Below are 25,668 nucleotides of genomic sequence, written 5' to 3'. Positions count from 1 at the left end.
GCAACACTCATAATCCTTTGCAAGACAAGCACCCGCCACTCCTTTTCCAACAACCTATCCTATCCTTTCCTTTCCTTCGCATCCATATCAGAGGGGGGAAAAAGTGTTGAACATATCCCAAATTAAAAATGGGGTTCCAATGATGATTGATGATTGATTCTTGAAAATCATTGAAAGATATTCAACACAGACCAATTCGAACCATCAAAGCTTTTCTTATCTACCAGTCCCAACCATGGAACCAGGGATGAACATTTGATTTGACCGTCCACTCAAAAAAAAAGTCGTGAAAAAATACTCTGATGATGTCCCGAATCTTTTGACTGCTCAACCTCATTGGATGATCATGTGTACAAGAAATATTGCTTCCTTGGGAAGAGCCATACATTCTCTCTCTCTCTCTCTCTCTATATATATATGCGTATGACAACATACTGCAACAGAGTACCATAAGCCACTTTAGCAATGTCCATACAGCCTTCTCCGATATACAAAGTCACATATGAATAGGGGGGGAGAAGAGACGCTAGAGAGGAAGAGAGGGTCATTGCACGCCAAACGCTCAAACGGTACCAGGGGAGGGGGCCATGAGCAAAAGATGGGAAATGGAAAGAATGGAGCACAGCAAATAGGAGGAAGGGAGCATTGTTATTTTTGTGCTCTAAGCTTGAAGGGCGAGGGCGCAAGCAAGGACATTGGCGTTGGCGTGGGCGTGGGCGTTCTGACCATGTGAACAACAAGTGTGAAATTTTTTGAAAGGTGTCGCTTTATCCATATTCAGAAATGGGCCTGACTTTGGGCTTGTTGACTTGGGTGCTTGGGATGTTGGTCCTGCTTTGGGTTTCTGGGGGAGGTCTTGCTGGCTCGGGGATCATGTTGGTGTAGAGATGTGCGAGGTGAGGTATGTGTCTATCTACATATGGACAATTGACGATTGAGTTTACTGGGACTCAATGTATATCTATCTATCTAGGTAGGGCGGGAGTAAATAGCAAGCAGTACGTAGCAGGTATCGTGATCACTTGTTGTATAGAGTAGAAAGTATGACATAGCATTTCATGCAACTCAAATGCATGAAAACCTTCCAGCTTCATGCTTTTATTGGGTTGCAGAAAGAAGCCAAATCATCTATCTCTTCCTCTCTGTCTCTGTCGCTGTCTCTCCGTTCTCCCTCCCCCTCTCCCTCTCCCTCTCCCTCTCCTTCGATTTCTAGAACACGAACCCTCAAAACAAACCCTCAAAACAAACCCTCAGACATCACCCAAACTTTCCCCTACTTCACTCTACTTTCCCTAGCACTCGTAAATTTTGACAACCCTCAAACCCCAATTTCCCTACATACCACTAAAATATAACTATTGGTCCATCCAAGACCATTTGGGAAGGGTTTCACTACTCATTGAGCTCCCGTGAAATTATAGTGTTGGTTGGTGCCCACATCATTAACTAAGTTCATGTGGAACTTTGCTGTGGAGCATAAGCGTGAGTTTGCTCACATCCTTTCTCTCATTTACCGACATGTGTGGACATGTGTGGCACATACTTAGGTACATAAGATCTTGGAAATGTCGTCTGATCATCGAACGGGAAGGGATCCATCGATTTGCTATGATTATTTGGGTTGATGGCGAAGCGCCATTCGAGGGACTGACTACACAAGAGGTAGCAGCAGCTAAGTTTTTATATCAAGGTCCAATCTATTGTTTGTTACCTTATTCTCATGGCAACTTTATTGTCTCCAAGGAGAAAGAGAGCGAGAGGGAGAAAGCTACTGCGTACTGCATTGACTCTAACGACAACCTTGATGCGTGTAGATATCAGAAAGCTAATCATCCAGTATCCCTCAAAGAAAGGCACGATTGACTTCCTCCGAATACTACCCAGGTACTGTACATTCGAGGACTTGATGGTAGCATGACAAAAATCCCATTTCTCTCAAAAATCTCACATCACTCTATCCAAAGAGTCAGTCACACGACGATAAGGTTTTATCTCCTCTCACATCCACCAACCTTAGTCCACGCACCACCCCAAACCCTTTCACCTTGGTCTCGATCTTTCCCAATCTCTCGGCGGGGGGATCGGAAAAATCCAGTTTCTACACCCACACCACAAGTTTCGAGAATCTCTTCCAACAATCTAGGAATGCCTTGCCAATCTTCCTCGAGGAGGGGTCGATTTTGATGTTCTCCTAGGCGGGGGCGTTGTCCAATCGCAACACCACAGATGTACACCGAGGGGTAACATGACTCAGATATGAATCAACATCATTCCTACTCTTTTCCAACCCATACGAACAAAGTACACCGAACTCGCCGAACTAACCCTCTCGATCTCCATCCTGCAAGCCTCGCACTCGCAAATGACCAAAAACGTTTATCAAGGTTGTGTCAAGGAAGTTGGTTCAAGGTGCGGTATCTTCAACACGCGGTGTGAACACCCCTGATGCATCACAAAAATTCTTGATAGGTCAAATGTCATCCTTACATGTGGTTTGGGGGCAAATGCGATGGGATATCCATGCAAAAACGCAATGCCGAGAGATTCTTGCAAAGTGTTGCATCATCGCACTTCATTCACTCTTTGTCGCTTGCTTTCGCTTTGGGGCTTCGGTGATCCGCGACGAATGGGAAATAGGTAGGGAAAGGTAGGTTGCTGGGTAGGGCAGGTGATTACTCACCGCTCATGCGTTGCTCATATATGAATGGGGGTATGATTGAATGATGATCTGATGGTTGAGATGGCGAAATATATTCTGGTCTGAATTTATGTGATTTTAGTTTTGGCTGCTGGCGAGATCAATTTATTTTCGATTTTGCTATCGCGGCCATCTACATTGTTATTGTGTTGAAACTCATTTCTGTAATTCTTTACAAGTGAGATGTTTCGTCAAGATCGTTTGCATATTGATTGCTGTTGCTGTTGCTGTTGCTGTTGCTGTTATTTTGGTTATATTACTGTCATTCTTTTACAGTACTTTCAAAAACTTTCGTCTGGTGTTGATAAGACCATACTATATGGCATTTCTGAAAGATGAATTAGTGACGTTCATTTCATATCTTCAATTTACAATGTTGAGATCTTCCCTGCTGGTTACTACCAAGGAGTTGTACAAGTGAGAATTCTCATCAGTTCTTTTAGTCTGTTATTGCTATAGATGGAATTGATGCTCCTTTGTAGTTTTGAATTTTGGGGCAGTTTAGAATGGTGATAGTGTTGCGGTCTGGATTTGATGTTGATGATTAGGGGATTGCTTTCATTGATGTTTTTGATGTTTTTGATGTCTGTTGCCTTTTGATGGTTTATAGGGTTTCTTTGGGGGTTGTTTGTTGTATGAAGCATACAATTATCATCAACTCACCTCTAAAATGTGCATGATATTTGGATTATGTTTTACTTCACCTATTTACTTCTGTAAGCTGTCACGCTTTTCATTGCTCAAGGCGTTGGTGTTTGCTGAGGGATATACACAGCTATCATAATCTCAACAATGATATTAACTTCGACTCTTCTATCTCAAGATGGATGCTGGGAGTTCACATCTATCCCATCTGTGTTGAAACAGGATTCACAGTCTCGATCTTTTTGAGGAGTCGATATCTTATAGGGGAAAGAAATTGCAGTGGTATTGAAGGAGGATGAGAAATTTTCGGGTCAATTATGGATCTTTGGTGATTTTTCTTTTTGGGCTTTAATCTATATGGTTGACATTAAAAAATTTATTCTCTATCATAGATTCAAGAGAAAACAGCAATGGTAGTGAAATATCTTGGCGTCAAATACAGCGAGTTCTTGTTCTGCAATTGGGAACTCAAATAAAGCTAGCAGTAAATATATGTTTCCCAAGCTTTGAATTGCTTTGCCTAATAATACTGAATTGTATACTTCATGTGCCCTTCCTGAGTTCATACGAGATGACAATCAATTTTCTTTGGTGCATGTGAAAAGATTAAGGGAAGTCATCAAAATCTGCTTGTTTCTCTATCCCAGCTTGTTAGTGAATCAACACATGATAAATATCTTTGGATGCTGTCTACTTCTGTATCAAATTGCAAAATAGGATGGTTAGAATCGTTGCTGCCTAATTTGGCATTCACTGAGTCTTCGAATATGATTCACTGTCAACAACATTCAATACAAATACCCATCTCGTGGTCGAACAGTGGATACCTTGCCATTGAACCCCGCTCTCCCTTGTTCCACAAATAGATGACCCCGGTTTCCATGAATGAGAATGGCTCTTGTGGCTTGAAGTATGATATTTGGCTCTCTTCGACGTAGAGCCTTGTCTTTTTCTCCTCAACCTCCTATCCATCCTCTCCCTTCAACCTCCATCTTCCACTCTTTCGTCTCGAACTCGAATCCCAAATCCTTCACTTATATCCACTGCTTACTTGATAGCTTCTAGATCTTTGCAAGTTTAGTTGGCTGTTAGTTCTTTGTGCTCCTGCGTTTCCTATCTCCTTTCCTTGATACCTTCTAAAGACGCGCTTAGTCTTCTTCCACCTGGAATTTCAAGATATCTCTCTTAACTTCTCTCGGCCTTCTTTCCTTTCTACAGACCTCACTCATACAAGGCTTGCCATTTTGAGTCACATAGAATTCAAGTATCTTCGTCGCAAGTAATACCTTTATTTCTTGAAGAGGGATTTCCGAAGTACATACGAATTTGTAAGTATGCTCTAGATATACCCTCACAAAACTATCTTCTGTCATTCATCTTCCTCCCTTCCTTCCTCAAAAAAGTCGCACTTTCTCCCAAGCCCCCTAAGTTAATAGCTTGTTCGAAATTCCCATTCTCTAACCATTTCCATCATCATTACCCCGCACTTCACCTTTTGATATATTTTCTCCACCGTCCAGATTTGGTGCTAATGCCTCTTTTAGCCTGTGCTGAATAAAGCAGGTATCATTTATGTGCATAACATTTGAGGAGTCTTACTACATTTGCTTGATATTTCAAGTATCTTTTGCTAGTCCATTCAAGAATTCTTTGCATTGCATAGATTGAACAGTTGAATACATGTAAGTCCTTGATGTAGCTTTTTTGTTCTTCGAATGCACTGCCCCTTATTTTCTTTGGTTGCATTGGTCTTGTCCCTAGATTTGTCGTGTATTATACTTCCCACAGATTTTTTTTCGGCCACTATTATCTACCTGGAAAAGTAACATTCTAATTTTTACTAGATCTTTGATACGCCATTCATTATGGGTAACAAAGGTAAACTTAAGGCCAATGAGGGCCAACGTGGTGGTAAACAATCATGGGCTACACATGCAACATCTGCTTCGAAGAAAGGACCAATCTGGAAACAAGCCCCGAAGAAATTTGTTCCTGAGATTCCTGATGAAACGAATACATGGATTTGGCCTTCTCTGGATCAGCAAAAATCACAAGCTGGAAATGATTCTGCAAAGCCTGCCTACAGTAATCCTGAAAAGATAATTGATAATTTCACCAAGATTACACTTGCTACGGGTTCCACTTCAAACAAGTTTGTCTTGAGGTATTATACCAATAACTCTGTACCTGCCAAAGGATCTATTTGGGAGCATCCTCCTCTTCCTGGCACTACCAAATTTCAGGCTCTTTCTGACCTGGATCCAACAGCATGGGATACTGTACCCGAAAATGCAAAATGGTCTACGCTCCCTGCATGTGCCATCAATCCTGCGCTCAGATCAGTTGAAGTTCCATGGTGCACCAAAAAGAGAGCAATTGCAATCCTCACCCGGGCAGCTTTCCCAAGTCCAGACATTGTAGTCTCTGCTAATTCGACAAGTCCACCAGCTATTTCGGGTCCTTGTGCTATAGTACCAACTAATGTTGCATTTGCAACTCCTCCCGAGCAGGAAAATCCTAACAATATGTTTGCAAATCCTGATTGGGGCGTTCGACCTGCAGTAGTTGCTGAGAAAGATGCTGGTGCAGAAAATGCTTGGGACGATATACCAAAAGCCATAGAACCAACAGAGCCTTTCCCCAATTTGGTCCACTGGCCTTTCACAGGTGAAAAAGATAGATTCAAGAAGTTGGTTTCGGTGGTATGATGTCTTATTTGCTTTTTATGATGCGTCTATTCTAACTCCATCCTCCAGGGAATGTTTTGCTTTAACTGGAGGGAAAATGTATTCAAGCATCCAGAACACAAGCAAGAGCAAAGTGCATTGATCAAAGTACTTAGAATCGAAGGTATTGATGCCATTCTCCTCAAATATATTTGGGAAAACCATAGCAATGCTTCTGCCTTTTCACGTACGAGTCAGAAATCATGGATTGTCTTGATGCGTGTTACCGTAAGTTTTGATTTATTTTATTCTTAATGCACTAGATATGATTGACTGACTAACTGATGTTTGCAGGGAATTTGGGACATGACTGGAGGTTCTTTTGAGGGATGCGATAAACCTCGAGGGGAGAGTGAGTTCCAAGCTAGAGCATCTTCAGTGGTTGTCGTCACACCTACTAAGGATACCGAACCTATCAACTATGTTACTCAAATCAAGAATTTGAATAAGATGTGTAAGTTCTCTTCCCTTCTCTCTTGTTCGAGTCAAACAAATGACTAATTTACGCGCACCAGGTCTTGCGATGCATAACTTTAGTGAATTTCTCCAAAACATTCAATTACATCACGTTCCCTTCCTCACCACCCACATTCTCGCATTAGTCATTCCCGAAATGCGCAAACTTAAAACCCTCGGTGTTTACAACTGTGAATTGATTCATCTAGGCGATGGTATCGAACTCCTCAGCATCATCACACGCGATCGTCTTCGAGGTTGCGAACACCAAGTCGATTTAGATTTCTATCCAGCATACCATGTTGGTCCGTATCCTTTCCATCAAGCTGGTGATCAGAAAGGGGAGAGAAGATTAGGTGGAGAGTATTCATATGGTGTTTCTTGGGATGATCCTGGAATGCATGTTGCGGATATTCGGATTGCAATCTGGCAGGAGGTTCACAGTCTTCTTCGTCAGACGAGAGCGCAAGGTATTGATTTCGTTTCTAAACACACGATGTTTAGACAATGGTTGGATAAGTCACCGTGTATGCTGGTAGAGGAAACTCTCAAGATCCTCATGGATGATGAAGTAACGGTCGATCACGTTATTGCTCATGTTGCATACGGAGATTTCGGTGGCAAGGTTGAGAAATTCCACGAGGCGTTAAATGGAAAAGGTATTGCGAATAAGACCGAGGGTGTGAGATGGTATGTTATCACTTTTTCCCTTGTAATTCCCTTCATTCATATATCGTATCACCATATTAACACCATCTTTCTCTAGGATGTCACAAGGATTCCAATGTTGTCAATGCGAACATCTCCTCCCCGGAGTATGGTTTTCGTACCAAATGATCCGAAACTACAAGTTAGATGGGGTAGACCAACCCACCTGTCAAGCCTGCAAGTTATTCCAATACCTCAGCCAGGAAACCGACCACTACAAACGCGAAAAGTTCCAAATCGTCAAAGCCTGGTGTTGGGAGCCTCCCATTCCCAGTATTCCGGGATTGCCAGTCCAGGGAGAATGGAACACTAACGATATCGGTAAATTTCTGCGCATCTTCAAGACTACACCTCAGGGCAGCTGGATCAGAGAACTAGCCCGCACGCTGCAGAAAATGAGAGAGCTCGATGAGAGTCGTCAAAATTTTCACGAGATCGATGAGGTGCAGAGACCAATCAGCAATCAGGCTTTGGGTAGGAGAGGCGCGTATGGAATTCGCGCAGCGACGGTTCAGGATAAATTGTGGATTGAGAGTGGGAGAAAACACGGCGAGTGGGATTCTTTCCGCGAAGATCGGATCAATGGTCATGGTGTACCTGCTACTTTTAGAGGGCACTGGTAGTTGGGTTTGGATCTTATGAGATTGATAGGATGGGATTTATTGCTCTGCTTTGATTCATCTCCATGACGATGTTTTTTTTTTCTTTTTTTTTTTCGATACGAAACTACGTACATGCATGTCCTACATCTCAACAAGCAGTGAACTTTCATCCTCGCTCCAATATGCAATCCCCAGGTTTTTTCCTTTCTAAAGAAAAAAGAATTCTCCATTGTATAACACAGAGATCATCAAGATATCAACCATAGATCATGAATATCCTCCTTCGTCTCACTTCCCACTCCTACTCCAACTCCAGCGATATCGATCAAACCACTTCTCGAACGAACTGGAACATGCATCCGCAATGAAACTTGCACAATTTGGTTGAAGCGGGGGGGCTCACACTCACTGATTGAAGTTGCTTACACACAGGTGGTACTCTTTCTTCTCTTCTCCTTTGGCAAAAAACTCTTGCTTTTATCCCAATCCCAATACGATACCACACGACATGATACGATACGATACGATGCAAACAACAAAATCCCCTTGCCTTCTAATTAAATCCTTCCATTACACTACACTACACTACAGCAAAGATGTCGAGATCGGTGATCGGTGATCAGTGAAGAAGAGGAGAGAAAGATCTACACACACACATACATCTATTTATTTCTTTATTTCGTTGGCCAGATTTTTATTTCATCTTATTTCATTTTGTTCGTGAAGAATAGATGCTAGATGAATGCGTGGATGGGTGGAGTTCTGGAGGATGGAAAAGAAGTTTTTTTTTTTTTTTTTTTTTTTTTTTTTCTGATTGCTTGCTTGCTTGCTTGCTTGCTGGTATCGAGTTATTGGCGTTGTTTTAGTTTGGTTTACTCTTTTTTCTTCTTTCTTTCTATTTACTTGATTTTCTCTTGCGTATTGAAACCCTAAATAATGAATAATGACCAATCGGGAAGGAGGATTTAGATAGATAGTTTTCACTTCTTTTATTTTGTTTTATGATTCTGGTCTTTGGGGTGAATTCGCTCATTTCTTTCTTTTCTTTGCCTTGATAGATGCATATGTTGCGTTGCTTTGCATTGCATGGAATTCAATTATTACACAGTTATTGAGAATGGAGTTTTCTCGCTTGCTTGCTTGGTGATGTGAGATGATATATTGTAAGATTATGGTAATGACAACCTATCCCACCCATTCACCTACCTACCTGCCTAGGTACCTACCTACCTAACAACCTCATCAGCACAATAACAACACACTAATAAACCCTCCCATGAAGTTAAAAAAAGGCCCCCCAAAAAAACCCCCTTCTTCCAATAAATCCAAATCCAAATCCAACACATCTCAAGTACTCACTCCGCATGAGCCCACAACGATAATCCCATTGAGATTTCCCACCTCCCTACATCCTTTCTTCTATTTAAACATTAATATCCCACGCATCCCATTGCAAACTCCACGAATGCTCCCGTTCTTTCTTTGGTTCCAAATGTATTTCGAATATCAAATATTCATATATCCGCAATCGTATCCTTATCCTTCCGGTTCTTATTTCCTCTTGTGCTTTTGACTTTCTCTCTTCCTCTTCCTCTTCACCGTGTTTATAATACATCGAATTCGTCTTGGAGCTTGACCCGCCGAGGGATAATGCATCCAAGCTTTTAAGAGAGATATTGTAAGGCCCTCATCATCATCATCATCTTCATCCTCGTCATCACATTTAACTCAAACCTCCACCATCTCTTTCACTTCCCCACCGCATTTATTCGAAAGCGAGTAATTTTCTTCTCCATCTTCCTTTTTTCTCATCTCTTCTCATCTCCTCCCTCTGTGTCCTCCATATTTTCCCCTCCTCCCTCCTCTCCCTCCCTTCAACCCCCAATCTTCCTCTAGATATTCCCAGCCCTATCCTTCAATCTCCACCTGCTTTCCAAATTCCCCCCTTTCCCCAGAAAACCTCACTACTTTCATCCCCGTCCCCGATCCCCTCATTCCCACCCCCCTTCTCTCACTCACTCATTCATAACCCCCAAGTATAAACCATCAACCATCAACCATCAACCATCAACCATCAACCATCAACCTTCGAATCTTCCACCCCCCACCCTCACCCTCCTATTCACATAATGCAAAAATGCAAAAAAATGCAAAACAGTAAACAACAAGCACAACGTTAACATCCATCTCTCTCCGCCTCTCACAGATTCATACAGCCTAACTCATCATATCATATCATACCATACCATATAATCGCCAACTCCGCCTAACACTTCTTATACCCACTTTCCTTCCTCTCCCCCCTTCCCATTCATTTATTTTCCCTCACCATCTCACCATCTCCTCACCATCTCTCACCCCCTAAAATTCCCATAAAACATGATCATTATCCCATCCCATCCCATCAAATCCATCATCCACCATCCGCCCTCTTATCCCACACCCATCCCAATACCATACCTCAAAAAAACAACTGAAATACCCTCACACCTACCCAGCCATACCAACAGCCAATCATCACAACAAGTAGATCCAGATATTCCAGATCCCTCTCTCCCATTAGTTCCCTACCCTTACGTAATCGAAATATTTCAGTGTATTTCAGATGCGTTGTTTCAATTGGCTCGCTAAATATCAGCTCCAAAATATCTCGGAATATTTCAGATCTATCAATCCTATTTGTCCGCAACATTCACTAGTCTGAGATATTTCAGAGCCATTGCTTTCATTGGTCATCCCAGCCACTAGCCTGGAATATCTCAGATCCATCAAATCTATTGGCTGAATTATGTAATCGAAATATTTCACATCGAACCAGATCCATTTATTACCCATAAGGTACTTGGTGGAATAATTCTTCAGTATGTCCTTGCCATAACATCCATAATTTCCATAATTCCTCATATATTCACGATTCAAACAAACATTTATGTCATCCCTTAAACAATCCCATGATAAGATCTTCTGAGGATAACATTAGTAGGATATTACCTATCAAACTACCCAAATGATATAAACATAGAAGCAAAAACAAGAACCAAGTATCTCAGTATCTCATAAGCATTAAAACACATTATACAAATCCCTTCTCATTCCCTTGGTATCTCAAGCGACGGTCACTACTCCGTGTCCATTCTTTTCCATATTTGCTTCTCGCTGGTCCATTTCCTGGCCATCCAAATTCATGAAACAAATTCATCCCGAAATTGTGGTCTTATTTGCCCTCTCACATGATGCCTATCAATTAGACAATCGTAAATAATCATCCCATCCCCAATAATGAATTCACCAACTCCTTACCCAAAATCCACAACAATATTCACGCAAATCTCGGTGCAGATGTAGCCCTCAACGGTAATTGCCTATCCAAAGATTTGAAAGCCAAAGTTCTTGGTGTAAAAGGTTGTTTGGAAGGATCCATACTTTGCTCCATGTTCTGCATTTCCCATTGTCTCTCCGAATCCGGAGAATCTGTTGTCTTTACTCTCTTGCCTGCTTTGGTAGATGTTTCGATATTATCTTCGAGATCGAGTGCATTGACTGAACGTTCGAGGCGTGAAGGAATCAGAGAATGGATACCGAGAATTGTATTTGCGAGGTATACGACCCTATTTATTTGTAAGGTTTGTGTTCATAGTCAATAGAATTGGATAAAAAATGACATACATCATAAATACCGTAACAGCAAAAGTTCCCTTTGCCATTTGACAATAATGTTCATTTCCACTAGGCGCGGCATATGAACAACTCTTCGCAATATACCAAGCCACATTACTTGGGTGATCTGGATCAGTATGATCTGGTCCGGCTTGTCCGTATATGCTGACAATCCAACAGACTGTAAGAAGTCCATTGATGACAGTCGAGAGAAGAGGATACCAAATATGCATAATGAACATGACAACTTTGCAAAGTTGGATGAACATAGACAGAACCGAGATTCCAATATTGAAATTTTGTAATCTATATTCAAAAAGCACAAAATCAGTTTGGACTTCTCGGGAAACTCCTCTCATCCTAACCACCCTCCGATGAAAGAGAGAAAACTCACGTCTGACTCCAAACAAAAGCAATCTTTGGCAACGGACGATAATTCGCATAAGCATATAGAACCTCATCCGGACTACTGTTAAATCCATTGTCGTAACCAATTTGCCATAAATTCGTTCGATATAAATCCGGATCTGCGATACCGAACATGACGAGCGCTGCGATCGTTCCCGCGAGCTCGATGACATTGAGCCAGATGATCACCTTGGGAAACTTCCATTTCCGCTTCATGATAGGAGAAGAAAAGCATCCGAAAACCATGATGAATGTGTGAGATATCGTAGAATGATCGCGAGATAAGGTGTGGGATTATCGGAATGCAAGAAGAATACCTAGGCTGGAGAGATGTTTCGTTCAATGTTTGCGTTGCGTGATGATATATGAGTCAATCGCCAGCGATCAAATAATATTAGTATATTATACACTGTCGAGATCAAGCACGCATCGAAATATCAAGAAATCAGCACGTCGTCTCGTCAAGTTCCAAGAGGATAGGAATCTTCGTGGAGAAGCTTACGAACGGCTGGCCATCCATGATTTATTAATATAACGGAAAGGCACATTGTGGATGGGTGTGCAAGGGAGGTGTGAAGGAGGGGTGAAAAGAATCCAACCTTCCAATGAGAAATCATCCACAAGAGCTGATTTAAGCGCTGAGCCTGCACGTCGATGTGAAAGGTTGAGTGAAGTATTGAGGAGAGAACCAATGAAATTGCGGGGACGAAGGGTCTTGGGGGTGAAGAGTGAGAATTAGGTCGGATTAGGAAATGGTAAGAAAAAGATATCGATGGCGCTTGAGCGTGAGATGATTTAAGTGGTTACGGGTATTTACTACCCTGCGTGGGTGTGAGCTAATAAACACCCGGAGCTAATTGACGGGCACGGGCACGGGCTGAAAATCTTATCTTTGGAGTGATTTCTTGAAAACCTTACGACGGATCGAGAGCAGTGCCGGATGTACAACAAGGCTTTTGCGATGTAGGGAAATGCGGAATGGGACATCCGGCTTGGGGCATTCAGTTACGATTGATACATCTGAGTCGCATTCATATTCGTAGTCCGCCATTCGAGAAGCGGACAGGAAATAGTGAGTAGTATACAGCATCTGTAAATAGCCCCTTTCAAGCACACCAAACGAAAGCCACAAAAGTAGACCTCGATCTTCTTTCTCTTCTCAGAGATAGACGGGATAGCATTGCCAATACATCAACAGGGTGAGGTATGTTTTGTTTTGTTATATTATATTATATCGCGTGACATTAGAGGATACGATAGTATTTGCACAAAGGTATATTGTAAGTGAATATAATAGAGAGTTGAAACGTTTTGTCGCATATCTATATGACTCCAACATTATTTCACCAGCTCCCCTTTTTGGAGAACATAGACATAGAGTCAAAGTATCCACACCTACCATGAGTACTAACATACACCTATCCACAATAGTTACGCATCCCACCACTCTTCCCCGCTGGCTCTCGAGTCTCAATCTCAAGGCCCCCAAATCCAAACCACACAATCCCCCAGAAACCACCCTCTCTCCCGATCCCGATCCCAATTTCAACATCACCATGCAAGTCCCAAAATTCGACACTGGCAACATACAAGAAGCCTGGATCTGGAACGAAAACCCACGCATTATTAAAACAGACTAATTGTAGCGGCTCCAAAAATTAGGTCTGTATATAATTACCAATCCCTATCTTCCTCCTCCCCCCAACCCTCATCCTCTTCGCCTAGACTCAAAGCTGCTCCACCACCAAAAATAACAAGCTCAACGCCCAAGATAAACATTTCACCATTGCCACTCCGCCTTCCCCTTCCCCTTCCCCTTCCCCTTCCCCTTCCACAGCACACTCCCCCAACACTCCTCCTCCAGTCCATCTCCACGGCCTACCCAGCAAATCCTGCCCTCCCAATCCCCACCTCAACCCCCCCTCTTCCTCCTCATTTTACTCTCCAAAATCTCCATCTCTCCAAGCTCTCCATCCCTCCCTCCCTCCCTCCCTGCACGAACCGAACCCCCAAAAAACAGAAACAGAAACAGAAGCAGAAACAGAAACAGAAACAGAAACAGAAACAGAAGCAGAAGCAGAAGCAGAACCCCAGTCCACAGCCCAGCAATCCACAAAGTCTCACCCTCCTCCCAGAAACGAACTAGCCGCAAAGATATTCTTCCCCCAACCCCAATCCCAATTCCAATCTCAACCCTGCGGTCCTTCCACTACCAAATCTAGATGCACCCCCGCTCCAAACCCACACACGAACTAAAAAGAACCTCCTCCCCCCAATCCCAATCCCCATAATTGCACCTACGAACTCCATCCTACCACTTCCAAACAACGCCAGAGCTCTCTCTCTCGAGAGAAAGAAGTGAGCCCAAACCCAAAACCAAACCCAATTCCAAGTCCACTCCTCAATATCCGCACCCTCGCAATCCTTCAGAAGCCCTGAGTAAAACTCGAAAACTATTTGCTGTACTTCCTGCTCCCTATTTGGACTGATCTAAGACTGGAAAACGGGAGGCAGTGAATGTGGAAGGAAAAGCGGAAGAGGGGTTGGATGTGAATGGGCTGTAAATATTCAGGCAATCATCCTTGATTATTTCTTCTAGTAAAGAACCCCTGACATCATGAATTCTCCATCTCGTTTGCCCCATTTAAATCAATACATACCTAGATATCCATATAAGCAAGCACTTACAACTAAACACCATCATCATTTTGATGTTTGATATAAAAAAAGAATTATCATTTCATACTACACCCACAAGTATCAAATCGTTTTCAAATATGCGCACAAAGAACCTCCCATCCTATGCTAGACTAACCCATGTCGATCCATTTCAGATAATATCTGATCCGGTTCAGTTAGCCAGCTAGTCCTATCCGATATATCATATATATTGCCCTACATCGCTATTGGGCAATATATGCTCGTTTGCATTGCATTTGGTATAAACCCCATCCCATCCCCGTTCTTGAACATTCCCCAAATTTCGCCTGCGGTAGATACTGTAGACCCGTTCGTCCAGAAAGATCCCCAATCACAATTCCCAACCCAACCCCAAAGGCCAACCGTATTTCATTTCCCACCCTACACCATACGCAATTCATACGCATTCCATACGCAAACCATCCTACCATCCATCCCTTCCATTCCATAAAACTCCAACTGCAATAAACTCCGTCGCTTGAAACATAATATAATACTGTACTTAAAATACCCAAAGCCTTGAATAGCTCTCGAAAAGTCATTAATAACTCAAATCCACATCACCCAATCCCGCAACGATTTTATCTTCCTCAGACATGGTACCATCGCTGCCCGTTGCACTTGCACTCGTACCTGTTCGTCTCCTCGGTTCTTCTTGATCAGCGAGTTGTAGTTGTAATTGAATTCCACTTGCAGATGCGCCTTCATCTCGCATTTCTTGAAAACTCCAACTAGGTTCGAAGTTATTACTATTCCAAGCATGTTCGACTCGTTCATACAACTCATCAATCTGCTCAAGACTGATTTTGCTGGTTTCATATACCATTCCCCATACGAATATGAATGCGATTACGCAAAAGCAAGCCCAGAGAAAGAATATCTTTGTTTGAAGATTTGTATAACCAGGTCCGGTGCTAATCATATATGGAACGCTATAAGCGATGGCGAAATTGAGAAGCCAATTCGAAGCGGTGGAGATCGACATGGACTTGGCTCGAACCTTCAATGGGAAGATTTCTGATGTGACAACCCAAACAACTGGTCCCCAAGATGAAGCAAAAAAGAAGATGAATAAGCAAACGAATACAATAATTACTATATTTACTGCTCTCGCTTCTTCTTGTGCTGCAGTTCCAACCGATGCAATCAAGAAATGACAAACAGCCATTCCTGCGGCACCTAGCATAAGAAGACGGCGACGACCTAATGATTCGACTAGAAACATTCCAGGAATGGTGGAGAGAGTATTTACTGCGTTTGAAATGAGTTGAATCACGTAAGGTGACGAAATTCCCACATTCTTGAAGTAAGTCGTGCCACTATAATGGTTTGTCAGCCACTGCATATTTTAATGGAAGCGTATGATACTACACAGAGTAACGTAAATAATACTCACTAGTAGAAGATAAAGTTCTGTACAGATTATCAGTAATTAATTCATCATTGGAAGGAAGGTACTTACACATCCAGTCAACTGCTGAAGCATTTGTAGAACGCAACCGGTTAGAAGTCGCCGTCCTAGATGCGGCGAGCCTAGGAAAATATCTTTATATGATGAAGAGCCTAGACTCAACTCATATTCATGATTCGCTTCAATTTCCGCTAATTCTTCTATCAGAGCAGGATGTGTTATGTCAAGGCGACGAAGGCGACTTAAAGATGAAGCCGCTGCCTGGTGTTGACCACTTTTGATGAGGTATCGAGGTGTTTCGGGTAACAAAACAAGGCCCAGGAAGAGAATGCCGGCCCAAACGAATTGGATTGAAAAAGGAATTCGAAAAGCTTTTGGGCCATCAATACCTTCGGTAAATATGTTGACGACGGCGGCGAGAAGGATTCCACCCGTGATGGCGAGTTGATATGTGCATACCAGAGTTCCGCGAATCCATTTCGGTGACATCTCTGATTGATACAAAGGAACCAGAACAGATATAATTCCAACGCCTAGGCCCGCAAAGAATCTATAGAATGGTCAGTCTGCTTTGCGTGATATATTCGAAACAGGGCAATATACCTTCCAGCTATGAGCATCGGAATCTGCATTGCAGCCGTCTGCAGTGCCACCCCAATACAAAATATACCGACAGCAATGATGAGAGATATCCGTCGACCGATTCGATCACCCATAGGCGCAGCAAGCAACGCTCCGAAGAATGTTCCGGCACTCAAGATGGCCACGATTTGAGCGGATTGACTGGGCGATATGGATAATTCATTGTCGGAAGGATCGACGTAACCGGTTGAGAATTGTTGGCGGAAGGCACGCATTGCCACTACTCCAGATATTGTACTTTAATCCCATGTATCAGCTTTCATCGAGTCTTGAATTGTTTCCGGCGCCAGCTACTCACCCAGTATCGTAACCAAATAAGAGACCTCCTGTCGCGACGAATAAACCGATCATGATCGCCGGCGCCGATGAGCCGGCAACATTATCGGGCTTGTGCCAGGTCATGGCGATTACCATGGTGTAATAGAATTGGTCGTCCGGTCGGCGTCGTGAATTAATGAACGGTGGAGGATGCGAGGATGGATTTGATTCAGGTCGAGAGATCGTTAATGATCACCGGGTTTTCGTGGATGGAAATTGGCATGCCCATTGGACGATGAAGAATCTCCTGCAAAAAGCCAAGCTGAGAAGCATTCCCTTGTCCAATGTAATTCGGCACGTGGTTGCAGGATCGAGAATAGTAATAGTAATAGTAATAGTGATTGAGAGGCAGCGCGCGCACGAGGTGGAGGGCGGGAGGGCGGGAGGAGGGAGGAGGGAGGAGGGAGGAGGGGGTTGCGTGAAAGGTGTACGGGACGTACTCTCAGAGACTGACTGACTGACTGACTGCTGGTGAACAAAGATGTTCGACCTAGAGTTTAGGGTGTGGGGAAAAGGGATTTGATCTTTTTTTGGGGAAGTGGTGGAAGAAGGAATCGAATGACACGAAAGACTGGGATTATTGGGTTGGTGTTGGAGAAAGTGCACGGGGAAGGGAGGGGAGGGGAGAAGAAATGAGTGTGACCCCAGCCCAGCCCAGCCTTTTTTGGTGATGCATGTACAAGAGTTCAGTCGGTATGTACATGTATATGTACATGTACATGTACATGTATGTGGTCGTAGTCACGAACAGTAATAAGAGAGTTTCCAAGTGTGCGCCGCCCTAGAAAGAAATGGGTTGCTCTCTTATTTTTTCCGTGTGTGTTTTTCACCTGTCACAATGCAGGCTTCACGATACTCGAGGAGTGTGCATTTGAGTATATCGTGAGTGAAGGCTTATTAGTCAGAGAAGCAAAAAGAAATGATCCTTTCGATACCTACCTAGGTAACTACTTCTCCGTGAGGAAGGTCGGGCGGGACTCGGGACGCGGAAGAGTAAGGTTTGCCAGGTACCTGCCTGCCCACCCAATCCCTAGGTACGTTCGAGTGACTCGTAAGTACGCCCAGGACATCGCACATCGCACATCATCCATCTCGTGCAGATAGCCCTGGTCGTGACATTCCCACGCAAAGAGAAGGACGGGCGAGAGAGCACAAGAGGAAAGATGGGAGAAATACAGTTCGCTACCTGCGAGTCTGGCGGATCAAGAGAGTCAATACGTGCGTAATATTTCAATCCATGGTGTGCGAAACAAACCTCTCTACACATCTCCTCCCTCGCACTCTCTCAGCTCGCCACCTCACGAGCGTTGAGCATCGCACGATTGGTCTAGACTCCATGCCTAGCTCGACAACCAGAGTACAGAGCAGAGGATAACTCTTTCGCTTTCGCTAGAGAGGTGAGAAAAAGCTTGTTGTTTCATTTCCCCTCATTAATGTATGCCTCCCTGTCCGGTCTGCATTTAGTCATTCATCAGACAATGCAATCATCATACCTCTCTCTACATACATGTATATTGACTAGGTAGGTACATGTGTCTTTTTCTTCTTCTCGACATCTCTACTTCACACCAAAAAAAGAAAAGAAGAAAAAGACACAAACATATAATCCATCACAACAATTACTACACATACACCCATACCATCCATCTACACCCTTTCATTGGGGCGAATATTCTAGGCTTGCAAATGGCGTATCTCATCTCGTCTCTTCTCGTTTCATTTCTCGGTCACCGATTCTCATTGGTTTCTCGGATCCGGTGACTATGTATGGCAGGTATATGGTGTGTATCCCAGGTAGTATTGATATTCTCAGGTTTCACTTCATTCAACAGTATAACTATAGGTAAGAGAAGTAGAAGATGGCATCGAGATGTATATAAGAAAACCCGATTTATATATCTTGACCAAGAGAAGTAGATACACTCATCATGATACTCATTTCGCTCTTTTCTTTCCTTCAACATCGATTTTGAGTCTTAGGTGCTCATCGGTCAGGGTAACAAGGTTGAGAATATCTAATTTTGAACTTTTTACAATTTTTTTACATGGTTGCATGTTCGATTTTATTAACCTTTTTCATGCGGCTCGAGAATTATCCATCTAGTATATATCTATCTATCTGTCTATTTGACCTCACTATCTTAACAAGCAAACTAGCAAGTAACTCATCATCAAAATAACATCAAAGTTAAACAAACAATCTATTCATCAGGCATCCCAAACATCTCAGTCAAGTAACACACTTATTATGCTGATCTCCCCCATCCCACCGAACACAAAACCATCAGCTCAGCCTGGCCACCAATCACCATACCATACCTCAAAACACCAAGACCACATCTATACACACACATGTATGCACTGTGATAACTGCAGTGTAACAGTAGTCATGGAAACATTTTTTTTCCCTGGGGATCTGGGAATGTTTGCTTGGAATTTTTGTTCGTTCTTGGAATGGGATGTGATGTGATATGGTATGGTATGGTATGATTAGTTTTTCTGGAAATGAAATAAAATGGAATGAATAGTAAGAAATGTCTATTGTTGCTGTTGCTGTGTATATCCTCTAGAGCCTGATCACATCAACCGCTTCTCACACTATCGATTCATTACACGATTCAGACAAAATTCCCAGCTCTATCTATCTACTTCGAATCCATTGCATACTGAGATTCTACAGAGAGAGAGAGAGAGAGAGAGAGAGAGAGACATATTCCAAGTGTCCATCACAACCATATGCATCTATCTCCATCTCCAACTTCAACTCCTCCATTCGCACTCACTCCACAATATGAATCTCCCGAACAAACCAAAAGTAAAATTCCTATTCATTTTCATTCTCATTCTCATTCTCTTTCTCAACTCCCTCAACCTCCCTCAGAGTATCTCTCCAGCTATACTCCTTCCCAACCCTCTGGAACTCATCTCACTACCCCTCTCAACACCATAACCAACACCACCAACATCAACATCAATGCCAATGCCAATGCCAATAGCAACACTTCCTCCTGCATACTATTTGCTATGCCTCAATAACATGCTCTTTCTTCCTCATGCACTATGCACCCACTTTATAACATATGACATATAACATGGAACATACGATATACAATCCACATCAACACAGCATGTATACAAATCAAATCAAATCAACCCGTCACCACTCACCACTCACCACTCAACCGTCACACAGGATAGAGTAAAAGAACAACGTAAGATTACCCATCACTACATTTCCCTCTCTACATCTAATCTATCATCACATCATATCATATCATCTTTTCCCCTCATCCATCCATCACCCATTCCCTTTCCTCTACCCACTACCCCCCCCTTCCCCTTTCCCTTCCCTTCCCCTCCCCTCCCTTTCCTTTTCCACACCCACTCACCCCCATCCACCCATCTTTCCAACTTTCCCAATCCCCCCTTCCCAATCCCAAGAGCTCGAAATCGCGGGGTGCATACATAATCCGGGGTACATATCTCCATATCTCCAAACCACTCTCCATATCTTCAAACCACTCCACACTCCACAATTCCACTTCAAATCCATCCACAAATCCTCCTTCCCCTTCCCCTTCCCCTTCCCCATACATATTCCATTCCCCATCTATACTCCATACTCCCCATTCATAAACCAGCCCACTTCCCACTTCTACTTCCTACTTCTACTTCCAACCCCATACCTCTCTAGCTAATCGGTCCTTTAAAATCATACCTAGTAAATGACAAACACATGATTGGCATATGTTCACATATTCAAGTGGATCTATCTCGGGCTTTCATTGTAAATGTAGACAATTTGATTGGGGTGAATTACTTAATGGTTTATTCACAAGCTCAATTAAGAGTGGAGTGAGTATTGAGATCACGAGTTGAATTAGGAACAAACAACTACCAGTACACAATATGCAAATAGTAAATGTAAACTATCCAGTCAAATTAGAAATATCATATCATCTCATCTTGTCTTTATATCAATACAATACAATTTCTTAAACGAGCATAATGAATCCATCCCATCATCAAGCAAGCCAAAACCTAAGCCGAAAACCCATATCTCCATTCACCGTAATACAACCCATAACATGTCATTTTCTCAAGTCTCAAGTCTCAATCCTAATCAACTGAACTTATAGTTCCAAAGTAGGTGTGACACCCTTAACTCTCCCAATAACCTGGCTAGCAGCATACTTAGGAATGACTTCATCATCATGAAGCATCTCAAATTCCTCAGTAGCATCTCTACCCATGAAGTTCATAAGAGCTTGTGGTCCACCTGGATGTTCGTCTAACCAATTCGATACATCCATAACGACACCCTTAACCACAACCCATAAATCTTCTTTCGTGTTATGTTTCGCGACTTCATCCATTGTGAATTCTTTTTCTGGGATTTTGAATTCGGATGGTTTAGTTGGCTTGCTGACTTTCCCTGGATCAGATGAATCTGCTCCATTTTTCATGACTGGACCAGCTGATGTTTGGGATTGTTGAGCTACTTTGTCGCCACTACCAGAAGACTGGCTATCCCATTCGATGGAAATCTTGCCAGGTTGTGATGGATCAATGTGAAGGGAAACTTGACCAAGACGAGATGCAGCGCCAAGATTACCCTTGAGAGCATTTTGGAAAAGGTAATTGCTAGCAGAATCACCTGCGACACGTCCGTAGACAACACAACCAAGTAAAGATGATCCACCAAGACGATTGGCACCATGAACACCTCCTGCCAATTCACCACAGGCATAAAGACCTTCAAATGGTTTGCCTTCTTGGTTGAGAATTTGTGCATCTGCATTAATCTCGATACCACCCATTGTGAAATGAAGAACAGGCTCCATAACAGCAACGTGGAAGTCATCATCAATATCAACTGGCCCATTGTGGAAAAACTTCTTGCCATATGGATCCTTCTCTTTCCCTTCAGCAATTTTGTTGTATTTCTTGAAGGTTCCTTGAAGGTGATCTGGTGTACAACCAATTTCCTTTGCCAATTCCTTACCAGTCATCTTCTTCATGAGACCACGACCAGAGTAATGGCGTGTGTGGAAGTCAAGAACATTTGATGCCTTGGAGTTGAGAATGAGACGAACTGGGAATTTCCCCTTGTCCTTTTCTTTCCACATCTCACCGGAGACGTAATCTCTGTGACCAAGTTCATCACAGAAACGATCACCATCGCCATTCAATAGAAGACCTCCCTCTCCACGGAGAGCCTCAGCGGCCAAGAACTTCCACTTGGATCCAGGATCCTTAGGATCGACGAGACCAGTTGGATGTACCTGAACTTTGTCCATATCGATTCCATTACCACCAATGGCCATGACCATCTTTTGACCATCACCAGTAGCGTGAACACCGTTGGTAGATGCCAAGTCATATGTATCAGGTCTGTGTTTCTTGAGTAGAGATGTTTCGGTGAAATCTGCTGCGTATCCACCAGTGGCCAAAATGACTGGTCCTTCAATAAATGAAGGTTCGCCGCCGAATTCATAGTTGACACCACTAATCTTGTTTCCTTCCTTTTTCAGTCCTGTAACTCGTGCCTTCTTGATGATTTGTACACGTTCGGGTTCTGCTTCAGCGAGCTCCTCTAGCCTTTGCATTAAAGCATATGTGATGGCCATACCAGGGAATTTCGCATCGTGTCCGCGGTGAGTTCTTGGATGTGAGTGACCACTGATTCAATTAGTAAATGTTTGAGCAGTCAATATGTGGTCTTTGCTTACCCTAGTCGTGATACGAGAGTCAAATCTAATCCGAATACATCTTGAAGCCATTCAACAGCGGCAGCGGACTTGTATGTCAAGACCTTGATCAAATCTGGTCTTGCCTTATCTCTTGCCGATTTTAGTGTGTCATCGTAGAATTGCTTTACACTATCTTGAATCTTTTGGTCGACTTGAGTTCGAGTAAGTGCTCCATTGATACCGGAGGTAGCCTCTATTTACACATCAGCAAATCATTTGCGAATCAAGGATTGTTTTACTTACTTGTCGAGTTTCCACCAAAGAAGGCTATATTTACCAGTCAGCATATATTTGATGACGAAAGCATGAAAGAGCGGCGCAAAGCGTGTCTCAGCAATCCAGACCGGTTTTTGGTCGAAAGTGATGCGAAGTCTAGGAAACACTATCACGAGTTCAACTCACCTTGTTTATCTAGAACAACGACGTTGCCACCAGCCAGGTAAATGGTATGTGCAGCACTCAAGCCAGATACTGAAGTTAATGTTAGCTTGAATCCACTTTGAAAGGACAAAGGTAATCAAACATACGACCACCGCCGACGACAATTACTCTAGGTGCCATTTTAATTAGAATTGTAGGTAGAGAAGATGATGAGAGGATAACAAAAGTCTTGAGAAAGAAAGTTTAGAGGATAAATAATAGAAAGAATCTTAGAGAATGGGTTGTTGGGGGTTTTGTGTTAAATGTAATAGCGCTCGTCTCTCCGCTGGAATGGATGCCGAGGCATTACGGGTCCAAGTTTTAGTGTGGAGCTAAGGTGCTAAGCAAGAAAAGTAAGAATCTGATTCGCTCATATTTTCCCAGATGTTTATGTCAGCATACGGAACTGGGGAAAAATTATGGGGTTTGAACGGTCGAAATTTCCGGAAACGATGTTGATACAGTAAGTTGATGGGGTTCAATGTAGTTTGAGCTTGAAGTTGTCCAATATAAAGTCCGAAGTCAAAAATGAAAGCAGCAGCGTGATATTAGGAACTTTTGATAGACACGTTCGTTCGCATAAGGTTGGTGACACTCGGATACTTAGACATTGTTTGAAATCGGCCTGTAACGATATCACGAGTCAGAATAACAATGATACAAAGAAAAGAGGCGGGTATCAAGCATGTGAAAGCCGGCAGGAGCTAAGCCCCACAAAATCATTGCTAAGGTTACTCCAGGTTTTCAAAGCATCAGATGATCCGATCTCAGGTCATTTCATTCTTTTCAGCAGGAATATCGATAAATGTGATTGAAGAGCTGTTAACATGTGAAAGAAGTTGTGTGGTGTTAGGTTTGAGGATACCCGAGTAGTTGACTGAGCCGAGTATATACATTCACTATTAAAGGGGTAGAGTCAAAAAGGTGCAGGTTGTTATTTACTTTACTTGACAGTTACAACTCAACTAATGTAGATATCCTCAGTACCTACCTGAAAATATCCACAAACCAGCCTGATAACAATTTCTACAACATCGCTTCAGTAGCTTTATAACCTCAATCCAAGGGAATCTAGGCGATTTTGTAGAACATCGGTGTGGTCTGGACATTCTTGCCTCCGAACATCTTGATGTTTCAGAGTTCTGGAGCCTTACTTTCAAAGTTATTTTATAGATTACTTAAGTCTACTGGTTTTTGTGAATCTTGATGATACAAATAGATGGGAATAGCCACAACAATCTTCTGCTCCAGCACGACATTGGTTGGAATCGAATAGAGATAGGTACTACACTTGATCACGTGGTTTACTCTGCTAATTGATGCGGGCTAATGAAGCGGGCGGAGACGATCTTTATTAATTCGTCATCCCGCATTTCTATATCCAGATATCAAGATTTGGATAGAATAACAAAATTCATCAATTATAATAAGATGAGATACACGTCCCCAAAATTATTTCTTCTGGCGGTATTCTTTGCTGCTACTATTTCAGGTAAAGATATTCAAGGGCCTCTGTCAGACAACAATCTTGGTCCTGCGATGCCTTCTAAGTCAGAGCCTTCTTCCGATCCCATCGGTGGAGGTGATACAATCATTCTATCAGATGTTCTAGGCAGGGATCGAAGTATCAATATATTCGCAGGATTTACAAGAGATATAGCACCTATAAGTCAGCGATTTGCTGACAGTGGCCAAAATACAACTATTCTTGCCCCAGTCAATTCCGCGATAATGGCTCTGCCTCGAAAGCCATGGGAAGACCCAGAAGACTATGATAAACTTGGAGCCAATGCATATGAGGGTGAAGATGGAGAAGAAAGGGCCCATAAGAATCTGCGGAGATTTGTGGAAGCTCATATCGTTCCTGCGAGTCCATGGAAGGAAGGAGAGAAAGTTAAGACTTTAGTTGGAGATGAGGTCTGGTGGGAGAATAAGGACGGAGTGAAACGAGTGAGTTTGATTAGGAAATATCTAGTCTATACTTCGGTACTGACATCTTCCGTAGTTGCAACCTGGAAATATCGAGGTCTCAAGCATGGCAGGTGATGTTCACAACGGGCAAGTCTGGATATTGAAGACCGTGAGAAATTATGCATAGAAACTGCTTGGACATTAATTGCAGAGATTGGCGTTACTTGGACATGGGAATTCGAAGTGTTAGTGAACTCGATTGGGCAATTGTGTAGGGAATTTTGCCCTCGACGTCGCATATCATGATTATGACAATTATTTTGTCTCGAAATGTCTATGTGCATTACATAACGATGATTACATCATTCGCGCCATGAAAATTGTCAAAAAACATTGAAATATCGAATCGATCAATAGTGCATTCATAATAGCTTGATCTTGCAATGAACGACATTAAAAGAATGGAATGTGCTTCAGTGAATACATGTGACATGTCAAATATCAGTGGGCCTACCTAATTAACAATTGACAGCCTCGCCTTCCCTACCTAGTTTTACTCAGCCTTGAAGCATTAGCGGTAATCGCCGGCACGCTAAGGGAAATCATCATTGCG

The 25,668-nt window shown here is 42.7% G+C and overlaps 5 protein-coding genes across 5 annotated transcripts; 2 read left to right on the top strand and 3 right to left on the bottom strand.

Annotated features, from left to right (window-relative positions):
* Window positions 1–4,890: 4,890 nt before the first annotated feature.
* On the top strand, window positions 4,891–8,942 carry BCIN_05g04900 (hypothetical protein). Its single transcript, XM_024693041.1, has 6 exons — window positions 4,891–5,025; window positions 5,188–6,045; window positions 6,100–6,297; window positions 6,364–6,523; window positions 6,585–7,215; window positions 7,292–8,942. Exons 2-6 carry the CDS (start codon window positions 5,209–5,211, stop codon window positions 7,854–7,856), a joined length of 2,391 nt encoding a protein of 796 aa, XP_024548826.1. The 5' UTR covers window positions 4,891–5,025; window positions 5,188–5,208; the 3' UTR covers window positions 7,857–8,942.
* A 1,763-nt stretch (window positions 8,943–10,705) lies between these two features.
* On the bottom strand, window positions 10,706–12,446 carry BCIN_05g04890 (hypothetical protein). Its single transcript, XM_001545330.2, has 3 exons — window positions 11,887–12,446; window positions 11,502–11,798; window positions 10,706–11,443 (listed from the first exon to the last, which is right to left on the bottom strand). Exons 1-3 carry the CDS (start codon window positions 12,144–12,146, stop codon window positions 11,155–11,157), a joined length of 846 nt encoding a protein of 281 aa, XP_001545380.1. The 5' UTR covers window positions 12,147–12,446; the 3' UTR covers window positions 10,706–11,154.
* A 1,998-nt stretch (window positions 12,447–14,444) lies between these two features.
* Window positions 14,445–18,170, bottom strand: BCIN_05g04880 (hypothetical protein). The gene is made up of 5 exons (XM_024693040.1): window positions 16,952–18,170; window positions 16,615–16,890; window positions 16,063–16,561; window positions 15,997–16,013; window positions 14,445–15,919 (listed from the first exon to the last, which is right to left on the bottom strand). The coding sequence occupies exons 1-5, from the start codon at window positions 17,065–17,067 to the stop codon at window positions 15,142–15,144; spliced, it is 1,686 nt and encodes a 561-aa protein (XP_024548825.1). The 5' UTR covers window positions 17,068–18,170; the 3' UTR covers window positions 14,445–15,141.
* A 2,608-nt stretch (window positions 18,171–20,778) lies between these two features.
* BCIN_05g04870 (hypothetical protein) lies at window positions 20,779–23,770 on the bottom strand. Its single transcript, XM_024693039.1, has 5 exons — window positions 23,252–23,770; window positions 23,127–23,195; window positions 22,968–22,991; window positions 22,704–22,917; window positions 20,779–22,653 (listed from the first exon to the last, which is right to left on the bottom strand). Exons 1-5 carry the CDS (start codon window positions 23,283–23,285, stop codon window positions 21,105–21,107), a joined length of 1,890 nt encoding a protein of 629 aa, XP_024548824.1. The 5' UTR covers window positions 23,286–23,770; the 3' UTR covers window positions 20,779–21,104.
* Window positions 23,771–24,480: 710 nt separating this feature from the next.
* BCIN_05g04860 (hypothetical protein) lies at window positions 24,481–25,508 on the top strand. Its single transcript, XM_024693038.1, has 2 exons — window positions 24,481–25,094; window positions 25,150–25,508. Exons 1-2 carry the CDS (start codon window positions 24,576–24,578, stop codon window positions 25,240–25,242), a joined length of 612 nt encoding a protein of 203 aa, XP_024548823.1. The 5' UTR covers window positions 24,481–24,575; the 3' UTR covers window positions 25,243–25,508.
* The last annotated feature ends 160 nt before the right edge of the window (window positions 25,509–25,668 follow it).

The sequence above is a fragment of the Botrytis cinerea genome, chromosome 5, assembly GCF_000143535.2.
Source record: "Botrytis cinerea B05.10 chromosome 5, complete sequence".
NCBI classification, from domain to species: Eukaryota; Fungi; Ascomycota; class Leotiomycetes; order Helotiales; family Sclerotiniaceae; genus Botrytis; species Botrytis cinerea.
The sequence above is the reverse complement of the archived record's forward strand: the minus strand, read 5'-3'. Positions and strand labels throughout refer to the sequence as shown.